Genomic DNA, 12,197 nt, shown 5'->3' with positions numbered 1-12,197 from the left:
TTCATCTAAGATAAAAATCAGCATTGGAATTTCACCCCAAAAAATTAAGAAACAATTCCTAAAGTCTCAGCTACCAGCAGGATTTTGAGATATGGTGCTTCCTACAACCTCTGCCCTGAGGCTGCGGATGGGGAGAGTCACACAGACTCGGGCTCTGTGCTGTACGGAAGGTAGGATGAGTAGGACCTCTGAATCAGGAGCGACAGTGCTGCACTGCAAAGGCAGGTGATTCCAGCATCACGGACAGGAGAGAGAGTTGGAAAAAGGGTTTGGGGAAGAGGGGAAACTGAAACCTTGCCAGTTTCCTCTGTAAGCTGGCATATAGTATTGGCAGAGTTTAAATTTACAGTAAAAGACAAAAAAAAGGAGGTAGTACAGACACGACAGTTTTAAGGTACAGCTGAAAAATCTTAGTGTCAGGGAAATGCAGGGACCAAAACCTTCCTAAGCAAAGGGGTGCTGAGAGCCCAGTGTGACAGCACAGCCAGCAAGTCTGGGGATCCCTGGCCAGGCAGAGGCATGCCTGTGACACAGCAGGGACTGGATCCAGCCCCAGATACAAGCAGCTCCTGCAGGCTGAGGTTGGCCCTCCACAGTCTCCCCATGCTGCTGCCTGGGAGCCTCTTCCCACCTTTGTCACCAGTGGGAAGGGGCTGCCCTAGGCTGCACTGGCTCGGTGCTGGCTCTGGTCCCCCCAGCCAACTCCACCCAGAGGGGAAGCAAGCTCCCAGCCCACTTTGAGCTGAAAGTATCAGAAGATACAACAATATAAAAGAAGGATTTCCAAATCTGCTGCAGTTCACATTTTGAACCTCTGATGCAAAGGCTATGCACCAAAATTCAAGTAAAAAAAAAATAAATCCAAAACGGTAGCCTCAAGACGTAAAGGTTTGAGCCTGCGTGCCTCTCTTGCAGTGATGACAGGTTACCATGGGAGGAAGAGCAGCATGCGGGAGCTACACTACCAGATTAAGCCAGCAGAAGCTTTTAAGTTTGGTGTGTTCAAGCAAAAGAAAAACCTCAAAACATGTATCTAATTTTGAACAGTGGAATCAGATTTAAAAAGTCCCTGACAACTATTATGAAACAACATTTGTTGGCATTCTCCTGTTTGCTTACATCCTAGTCCAAAATCTGCTGAGATGACATAAGACTTTTAATTGATTTCAGTGGATACTCAATGAAGTCCCTAAGAATGGTTAACTGGTGGGAAGGGAACATCCCATTTTTAGCACGTCTGCAAGCTCACAAAACAGGACCTGGCTCAGTACCCATGACAACACTGCTGACGTGCTGCTAAAAAACAAGAAAAGGCATTAAGTTTTAATACCTGTAAAGCCAGCTGAATCAGTTTGCCTGTGTTTTTCTTCTATGAATTTGCTAAACTTGTTTTTCTTAAAGGTCAGTCTGTATATACATGTATGTAATGATGTAAGATTCAAGCATGGCCAAGCAAGACTTCAGTCAAGGATATTCTTTAGATAACTGAAAAAAGGCACGTTTTCCTATGTTCTTCTAACTGGAATAGTTCAAGGCAGAGGCAATCCCTTTCATTAAAGGACAGAGCTGGAAAAAAGGACAAGGTTTTAAACTGCGCATATTTCCAGCTGCCGTGGTTTAACCCCAGCCAGCAACCAAGCACCACACAGCTGCTTGCTCACTCCCCCCTGCCCAGAGGGGTGGAGAGGAGAATTGGAAAGGAATGTAAATCTTCAGGGTTGAGATAAGAACAACTTAATAATTTAAGCAGAATAAAGAGATAAGAACAACAATAATAACAATAATAATAATAATAACAATTAGGATGGAAAGGTGGGGGACAAGAGTAAAATCCAAAGGAAGGGAAAAGGAAAAAAACAAGTGATGCTCAGTACAACTGCTCAGCACCCACTGACCAATGCTCAGCCAGTCCCCGAGCAACGATCCCTCCCAGCCAACCCTCTAAGTTTATACACCAAGCATGATGTCCCACAGTATGGAATACCTCTTTGGGTGGTTCAGGTCAGCTGACCTGGCCGTGTCCCTTCCCAGTCTCTTATGCCCCTCCAGCCCTCTGGCTAGCAGGGCCCAAGAAACTGAAAAGTCCTTGACTTAGTATAAACACTACCCAGCAAAAACTGAAAACATCACTATGGTTATCAACCATACTGATTGTTCTCACATCATAGCCAAAACACAGCACTGTACTAGCTACTAAGAAGAAAGTTAACTCCATCCCAGCCAAAAGTAGGACACCACCATACACCACTTTTAGAAGTGAACTCATCCGAAGGTTACTTTTGTATAAAATTTGCAGCATGGCCCCATGAACAAGAGTGGGGAAAATGCAATGCAGAAGTGAGTTTGATGCACATTTTTAGTCTAAGCAGTAGGAAGAATGGACTCTGACAAAATTTATTCCCAGGTAGAATCTTCTTCCCATCTATGTTATAACTGTTAGATTATTTCCTATATAGATACTGCATGGTAACGTATAATGGGAGAGTTTCACTGGTGGATATTTTTCTTTAGATGAATGACTAGAAAGCTGATTGTTAGGAAGATGTGGGTTAAGCACTAAGAAACTAAAAAAATGTATGCTTAATTTTGAATGATGGAGGAGAGTTACCTGCCAAGACAAATTCAAAGTTCGTTGTATCCCCTACAGCAGATGACAGCTCTAGTATCTAAAATAAAGAAAGAATGGAGTCACTGGGAACACTGAAAGTCAAAACATGTAAGCAGGGATAAAAAAAAGACAGAATTAGCTTGCAAAATGCACGATTCAGAATCATGGGAAAGAATTCAAACACTATTCAGTGCAAAAGAAATATTTGGAAATAAGCAGAAATGAAAATGACCACTGGAGAACAACAAATCAGGTGAGTTTCCATGAAGGAAGATAACAGACTTAGTGATGTTCTGGGACAATACATACTCACAGGAACAGAGAAAATGATAAAAACCCACACAGGATAGGAAAAATCACTACAGGAGCAGCGTATTTTCTTCAGCATGTTTATCCCACAGAAGAGTGGTCAATAGCGCTGTGTACTCAAGCAAGATGGCAATACTGAATATAAACTGTTTGGCTGCATTTATTGTATCCAGGATAGGATGGTGATCTACATATCAAAAAGAGATTATAGAAAAAACAAGGACAAAGGAAAAAACCTGAGAAAAATACAAAAAGATTAGAATATATAAGTAGAATTTATTGTTCCAAAAGTTCTTGAAAACTAAATTCTGTTTAACTGCCATAAAAGAAAGCCTTGATGCAAAATGCCAGGAGAAACTGACACCAATTAAATATGTTGCATTTGATCCCAGCTCTACCAAGTAGTTCAAAAAGACAACCCTGGGCCTGACTCATTGCTGAGGCTTCGGTGTCACCCGCAGAACACAAGAGGGAAGGGAAAATCTGTCAGATGTGTGGGTGGCTCCTCGAAATGAGGAAACCCTGCTGGCTGACAGGACAACTTTTTAGATTTTTATGGTAAGGGAATGTGAACTCGTCCTGTATGTTATTCTATGACATTTAGATCCTCCTACCTTCCAAACCTTTGTAAATGTTCCCATACCATGACACAGGTATTAATCACAAAAGTGTTATTCTTTGAGATGAAAATGTAAGTGCTTTCTGCCCATTCTGTGCAAAAATTCTGCATCCAGTCTTCTTCAAATGGTTAGTGCACCAATTAATACCACCTTAGCCAAGAACTGCAAGTACTGCTTTCAAAGACCAGCTTGCCATTTAACAATAAATCAATGAGCCCTCCCATGGCTATTTTAAACTTCATATTGTTACAACAATCATAGGCAAAACTATTTGTATATATGTGGTTTACTCAGATCCCATTCAATTTCATTTTAATTCAGTCATCTTCTACTACTTTAAATAAACAAGATTCTGTAGGAACCTATTAAAGGGGTTTAAAATAGTTGTAAACACATGTATTTGCAGCTCACATACATTTGCTTTCCTTCCTGTGTATGTACAAAATTTACAAGTGATTCATCTTCAGCATCTGAGTAACTTCACAGAAATACAATCAGGAATATTTACCTAAGGGGAAGAGAGAAATGTAGAGGAATGAAGGCAGTGGGTTGATTAACACTGGTAACATGCAGCTGTGGCCTTGCCTCAGAGGCAGTGGGTTGATTGACATGGATGATGTGCAGCTGTAGCTCACTCCTGCAAAGTGGCTAAATAGCCCTGAGGAGTGTGGTCTGAATGGAGGAGGAGTAGTGTGGTCTGGCTTCTGGAGGAAGGAGAGGCAGTATGGGCAATAGAACGTGACTGATGGTAAAAGCCTTGTTGCAGGTTGTTTGTGCTGTGACAATTGGTGCCCTGTGTGAGGCTGACTGAGTTGGACTCAGACTACAACAACCGGTGCCCAACATAGCTGAGGCAAGTGGGAGAGCCTGTGACCCATAACAGACACTGTAAGAGGTGAGCTGTTGACAACTAATCAATATGGGTATACTGTAATATTTGTTGTCCATCTTAACTGAAATGGCAAGTTTTGGTGCCTGATGTAGTTGGGGACTAATTGATATGGGTACAAAAGAAGAAAATTCTATGTTAACAAAATGCTTAGATATATTTGAAAAAAGAAGCATAAAATATAACAAGAAGGTAATAATAACTTTGCTAGGATGGTGCAAAGTAAATGATGTGCTAGTTATGCTGAAAAATGTCTCCAGTGTTCAGACATGGCAAAATGCAGGAAAATTACTTTTTGAGCACTTGTGGAACGGGATATCAATGCTACAACCACCATGGGGGGTGGGGTGTTAACATGCCTGTGCTTCATAGGGATGGTAGTTCTCCCACTGAGTGGGAACCTTTCAACTGGGGGCTGTTAAGACTTAAGATCAACCTGTATACAGCATGGAATAGGCTCACCCTATGCTCAATCATTGTTACGTAGTCTTTTCATAGCAGAGCTTACTGCTCATGATTGCTGTATGGTTGCGCAAATTATATTGACCCCTATGCGAATGTTAATGTTTGAGTCAAATTGGAGGTGCCTGGTGAATGAACAATCATTGCTGAATTTAGAATACCCCCAGGATGACCCATGTTTTCGGGCAGGGATTCCACAACTTATGGGGGAGGCGCTGGTTAATTCTCTGCAGTTACAAGCTTGTTTACATCCTTTAGTCCTGCGGCAGGGAAAAAGTTTAGCTCTCCAAGCTTTATTGCAGGTCCCAGATCATGGCGCTCCACAACAATCATGGACCACAGTAAAATAAGGTCCAAATGAGGGGTATGTGTCATTCCTGGATAGGTTGAGAGACACCTTAGACAAGCAAATACAGAATGGGGCAGCTAAGGAACCATTGTTACTCCAATTAGCTAAGGACAATGCAAATGAGGATTGTAGAAAGGTGACTGCAGGCATGGCGAATCATAATTCCGCTTTAATAGAATTAATGGATGTATGTGGGAAGGTTAGAACCACTGCTTTCCAAATGGAGCACCTGGCAAAGACCTTTTCTGGTGCAGTCAGGGTCGTCTGCTGCTGTTACATATGTGGGCAAGAAGGTCACCTAAAGAAGGACTGTCCAAAGATATCGAGGCTGGGAAGGGCTGATGGCTTTTTGCATTTTGGGCAAAAAAACAGGGCATTTTGCAAAATACTGTAGACCTAAACTTAACACTCAAGGACAGTTACTTGTAGGTGGCAACAGAAAGCAGGGAAATGGGGGGGAGGAATGCAGGGAGGAACCACATGATGATACAGATGAATCCTCCACAACAACTTCAGGCTTATGCAGCCAACTGTCAGCCCAGACTTCATGGAGTGCTGGATTGGATGTCACCACAGCAACCGCCATCACAATAGGGGATGATAAATACATAAGGTCCCACTGAATGCCATGGGACCCATCAGCAATAAATTGAGTGTGCTGTTGCTTGGACATTCTAGTGTAACTTTACAAGGTTGGTTTGCTTTACCAGGAGTCATTGATACAGATTATACGGGTCAGATTCAAGCAATGGTGTGGACCCCCTCCTCCACGTCAATTCCTGAAGGTAGCCTGACTGCACAATTAATTCCTTTCTGGATGCAAGTTAATGATGCCCATGACAAAGTCCAGGGCAAATAAAGGTTTAGTTCAACAGGAACACTGCAAATTTTCTGGACCTGGAGCATACAAAATACTTGACCAACTCTAACCTGTAAAATCACCTTTGCCAAAGGGACCCCTTCTGCAATACAGGTGACTGGAATGACTGACACGGGAGCAGATGTAACTATTATATCTGTGCACATCTGGCCTTGCTCTTGGCCTGTCTGTTTGGCAGGTTCCGTATTGGTGGGAGTGGGTGGTGTGACACAGTGTCCTAAGTTGGTATTTGGTGCAAGTTCGAAACACTGAGGGCCAGACAGCAACAATCTGTCCCTGCATGCTTGATGTCCCTCTGAATCTGTGGGGACAGGATGTTTTGGGACAATGGGGAGTCATCATTGGTACCCAGAAATATTTTTAATAGGGGCCACTGTGATGGAGGGCGTACAAAGACCTACTCTGCCTTTGACTTGGATGACAGATACCCCTGTTTGGGTGGAACAGTGGCCCCTTCCTGAGGAAAAATGTGTAGCCCTCCAGCAATTAGTAGAAGAACAAGGTCATAGGTCACTAGCATAAGGTCACCTGGAACATTCCCATAGTCTTTGGAATACACCTGTGTTTGCAATAAAAAAAGAAATCAGGCAAATGGCGCCTGTTTACAAGATTTAAGGAAAGTAAATGATGTAATGGAGGGAATGGGAGCCCTGCAATCGGGCATGCCTTCCCCAACAATGATCACACAAAACCAGGACATTTTGGTAATTGATTTAAAAGATTGTTTTTTCACTATTCCTTTACATGAAGCTGATAAGTGTAAATCTGCTTTTTCCATACCTAGAAGAAACAATATGACTCCTTGTAAGTGATACCAATGGACAGTGTTGCTGCAGGGTATGAAAAACAGTCGTCCTACATGCCAATGGGATGTAGCAAAGGCATTGTCACCTGTACAGGAACAGTTTCCACAACTGTATTGCTATCATTATATGAATTATATTCCTGTATCAGCTGCAAATAAGGCTGAACTTCAACAAGTGTATCCTGTCTTGCAGCAGTTGTTGGCCACCTTTGGGCTATGTATAGCACCAGAAAAGATTCAACAATAAGCCCCATGGAAATACTGGGAGTTAAAGACCTAGATGAAACGCTTGAGCCACAGTCTATCCAGCTCCCAGTAAATGTCAGAACCCTAAATGACTTGCAAAAATTACTAGGGACCATAAACTGGGTAAGGCCATACTTGGGCCTTAAAACAGACCAATTGAAACCACTCTTCGATCTGTTGAAGGGTGACACTGATTTAATGTCTCCCCAATCACTAACCAAAGAAGCCACCTTAGCCCTAGAGAAGCTGGCTGATGGCCTGCAACAGAAAAGGGTACACCATGTAGACTTAGAAACTCCAATAAGTTTATATGTTGCCATTGCTAACTATCATCCCATGGGATTGCTGGGCCAATGGAATGAGTGCTGGCAGACAAGGCAAAGGAACTGCGCACAGCGCGGCAGTGGGAAGACAAGCAATGCCATTACTACACTGGGGGGTGGGGGTGGGGCAGGTCTACCCTGGCGATGTGGCTCGCGTCCCTATTTCCAACCACTTGCTTCACTTCAGCCAGGCCAAAATCTCCAAGCCAGCACCTTACTGGGAAGGAACAGCAGACATTAACGGAGAGTTTAAAGAGCTGAAGTTAATAGACTATGAAGGAAAACATCTTGTCATCCTCTTCTATCCTCTTGACTTGATTAATACGTCTCAAAAACAAGAAGGACTCGGACTTATAAGGATTCCACTTCTTTTGGATTTGATACACCACATTTCAAAGGATTACAGAGTATATCTGGAAGATCAAGGGCATACACTTTAGAGGCCTCTTCTTTGTTGGCAATAAGAGAATCCTTCAGCAGATAACAATGGATGACCTTCCTGTTGGGAGATCAGTGGATAAAACGCTTAGTTTAGTACAAGCATACAAGACAAATGTGGAGAAGGTGCCGTCTTAAATACTTTCATGTTAAAGATTGTTTTGTTTAGACTGAAAGCTGTATTTGTAGCTTTTTGGAAGAAAGGTACTCAATAGCATTAGGGACTAGCCTCATGCAATGAATAAAGTGGTTTTATTGCCCTGCTACAAGATTCTGTGGTCCCGGTACATCCATAAGTTGTTTCTAGAATGCTAATTCACATTTTGCTTCGCATCCATGAGAATGCAGGGCATAAAGTGTCCCTTAGTCAGAAGTAAGGCATTACATACACCATCTGTCACAAGCATAAATCTGTACAAAATATGAGGCCATGAAGAATCAGCACAAATATTTCAGTACTTTTTGGCATACTAAAATAATTGAGATGCAGGCCATCCTTCTGTGTCGTTCATTGAGGATCTATGACAAGTGACATGAGCATGCTTCATGTCAAGAGTATAGAGTGCTACTGTGAAAGTTAGACTGCCATTACTTGTGTGCTTTTTACAAGACATAAGCTGGTGTTTGGCAAACAGTTTACCATTTCAGGTAGCTCTGGAAGGATTTAAGGGACAAATATCCTATCATCTTCCCAGTCATAAATTGTTACTATTATTCAGACTTACAAATACTTCAAAAGCCGCTGGAGGCAGACAGCCCAGTGCAAGGCCCTGCAGTCTTTATGGATGGTTCTGGGAAATCAGGAAAGACAGTGGTCACTTGGTATGATGGGAAACAATGGCAGGAATTGATACACTTGACACAGGGATCACCACAATTGGTTGAACTTAGTGCTGTCATTGTTGCCTTTAAAATGTTTTCTCGATGTGCTGTAAACGTTGTTACAGACTCTGCTTATGTTACAGATGTTGCATGACACATTGACCATGTGCTGCTTAAGGAGGTACATTCAGAACAACTGGTTTTTTATTAAAAACTTTATGGGTAATAGTGAGCCAATGTAGATATTACATTCTGCACTTCCGCAGTCACATTGGATTGCCAGGATTCGTCTGTGAAGGAAATGCCCAGGCTGATGCTCTTGCAGCTCCTGCTTGAACTCTTGCAGTGTTGGATGTGATATGACAGACCCTCATGTCTCATCAGTTTTTTCATAGGGGGCTCAGGAATTGGTCCATCAATTTGAAATATCTTCTGCGGATGCAAAATCCATCATTGCTGCTTGTCCAGAGTGTCAGCGATTGGGTCCTGGACTGACATTTCTGTGAGGGGTTAATCCTTGGTTCTGTGGCAAACTGACCTAGGACATGTGCCTTCTTTTGGTCATTTACAGTATGTTCGTGTCTCCATCAAAAGTTGTGTGGGCATCGGCCCACACTGAGGAGGAGAAGGCTCTGGGCGCCATTTCACATCTTCGACAGGCTTGGGCTGCTCTGGGGGTTCCAAAACGTCTCAAGACAGATGATGGACCAGCATATTCATCTGCACGCGTGGCCAAGTTCCTTGCCTCTTGGTGGGTGGAACATGTTACTGGCATCCTGCATTCCCTGACTGGCCAAGCCATTGTGAAAAGTGTTCACCATACTTTAAAGCTACTTCCTGAAAACCAAATAGGGGGAATGGGTTCTGAGACTCCGCATGCTCATCTATGGAAAGCTGTGTATACATTGAATTATTTGACTGTGCCGGCCGAGAAAAAGTGTACTGTGATTATCTCACATATCTTGTCTTTGCAGGTAGGAGATCCTCCTATCTGAGCAAAGGTCTTAATGTGAGACCTACAAACGCGAAAGTGGACAGGCCCATGGGATATAATTACCTGGCAACAAGGGTACGCTTGTGTCTCCACAGATGCAGGTCCACGGTGGCTTCCTGCTAGGTGTTAAGCCTGTTTTAGATCTAGAACTGACAAGAGGACATCAGATACCGGCTGTTCCACAGACCCCTTGAGAGGGGAGTCACAACATCTGGGTGACCCTGATGTGAGGCCTGAATCAGACACAGTTTTGTGCCTTCTTCACTCAACCTGAACAGCCTTTCCACATATCCTGCCAAGGGCCCTACAATGGATGATAGACATGGCCTTTTTGGTTAAAAACAAAAAGGGGGAATTGTAGAGGAATGAAGGCAGTGGGTTGATTAACACTGATAACATGCAGCTGTGGCCTTGCCTCAGAGGCAGTGGGTTGATTGACATGGATGATGTGCAGCTGTAGCTCACTCCTGCAAAGTGGTTAAATAGCTCTGAGGAGTGTGGGAGAGGTGGTCTGATGGAGGAGGAGCAGTGTGGTCCGGCCTCTGGAGGAAGGAGAAACAGTACGGACAGTAGAACCTGACTGGTGTTGCAGCTTGCTAACTTGTTTGTGCTGCAACAGAAGAAAAAAAGAAGTCTATGCTTTGTGCTCATATTTGAAATCCTAGCCTCTAATCCTATAGCATATAAACCCTACCTCTGGAAACCACAAACATCTGGGCTAATTAATAAAGCATTCACAGGCTCTTCCAACACAAAACCCAGCTGTGGCCGATTTAACATGAACAAGAGTCTTGTTCTCATAAAGGAACTTGTTAATCCATGGAACTCCTTGCAAAAAGATACTGTGGAGACAGAATGTTTGGCCCAAAAATGACTGGAAAAATACTGAAACAAAAATCCACTTGGGCTTGTTATTTGCAAAAAAAAATCCCTCATCAGCAACCCCCTAGAGTCAAGAAAAATATGGGGACATACTTCTCTGACTCTTAAACTACTCCATTATGGAAGGCATCCATTACAGAAATCTGCAGAGCTACATTTGGCTATAAGGACCTTTTCTCAGGTCTAGCACTGACATTTGTTTTAAGTTTAAACAAAATTTTTACTCAAATTATTTAACCACTGTGTCAAAAATATTCAGTAACTGAAGAACTCTGAGATTCCACTACAGATTTTTTTGCCATTCGTCCACTTTGAGGTACTGCCATGTTGCACAGCCTACAGGAAAAATCTGAGCAGGACTGTGCCTCGTTTGACAGCATCTTTTTGTGCTTGATTCTCCAGTCACTACACGCTACTGTCCTGAACTTGTTGTATTAGCATTGGTTGCTATGGAAATCATGATCTGCTAAATTCAGCATTATTGATTTTAACATGGGAACACTTGAGTGTGGCTCCTTTTCAGATCCAAGTTGTAGTCTTTAGATGAGGTTCTGATCATTCCTTTCAGAAGAAAATCCATAGAAAGACAGAGAGAGTTAAACCTCAATGAAATGACACAGATCGACACTAGTTTCCAAGCTCTGCAAGGATCTGGATGGATTGCAGACGTTCTGTATCTCTACACCCACCTTGCAAGCTGGCCTCTTCTATGACTTGGGAGTAATTTATTCAGGAATGCCTTTAAAATGCAGTTCTTGAACAAGCACAGATACTGGAAGGCACGTGTATCATAACTGGCTCTATTTCTCAAGTCAATTTATCCTCTCTCAGATGGAAATCCTCAGTAATTCAGCTAGATTATTTTCAACTCTTACTTTAGCTTATTTACAGACAACTAAACCATCAAAACACAGTATTATTCTTTGGTGTCTCCAAGGCCTGGTTCACGTTTTTGTGAGAACCAAAAACCAAACCAAAAATATTCAACTTTCATTAATTAAGGGGAAGTTAATTAGCACATGAACAACTCTATGCTTATAAAAATGTTTTTCAAATTGAGTAAGGCAAGAAATCCAAATTTAAGTATCTAAAATGAGGTAAACTAATTTTGAATATCAAGTCTGCAAAGACAAATATTGTTAATATAACACATATGAGTGGCCTGAATAAGTCTGTAGGATCAGTGCTTTGAGGATTACTGGTGTTGTGAAACACTAAGCAAATACCATATAAAGCCAGAAAATAAAATTGCAGTCAAATAAAAAGTTAGTTTACTGAATATCAGAACTAAGTGAGACTGATTTTCTACTGACTCATAGCTTGTGAATGATTGGCTTTACTGTCTCAGAAGGCACGCGCACCAAAGGCTGAAAGGTATTTATCACTGAGGCATTTATATGAAGTCTTTTTTCACATGTAGGTTCTTTGCCTAGTAAGGTGAGTTTAATGTCACCCCCCATTAGAGTGCTTCTACTTTATCTGCACACCTATTATCATGAAACCTCCAATAATTTATTTATCAACACTTCTATTAAGTTTGACCAAACCAACCAATGGGTTCAAAAGCTAA

General features: G+C 42.3%; 1 protein-coding gene across 1 annotated transcript; it reads left to right on the top strand.

The window, feature by feature from the left end:
• Positions 1 to 7,174: 7,174 nt before the first annotated feature.
• Positions 7,175 to 8,164, top strand: LOC119140962 (peroxiredoxin-4-like). Its single transcript, XM_037372621.1, is given in 4 exon segments — positions 7,175 to 7,441; positions 7,546 to 7,614; positions 7,617 to 7,928; positions 7,930 to 8,164. Coding segments are annotated over 4 exon segments (786 nt in total). The 3' UTR covers positions 8,068 to 8,164.
• Positions 8,165 to 12,197: the final 4,033 nt, after the last annotated feature.

This window comes from Falco rusticolus, chromosome Z, assembly GCF_015220075.1.
Source record: "Falco rusticolus isolate bFalRus1 chromosome Z, bFalRus1.pri, whole genome shotgun sequence".
Classification (NCBI taxonomy): Eukaryota; Metazoa; Chordata; class Aves; order Falconiformes; family Falconidae; genus Falco; species Falco rusticolus.
The sequence above is the reverse complement of the archived record's forward strand: the minus strand, read 5'-3'. Positions and strand labels throughout refer to the sequence as shown.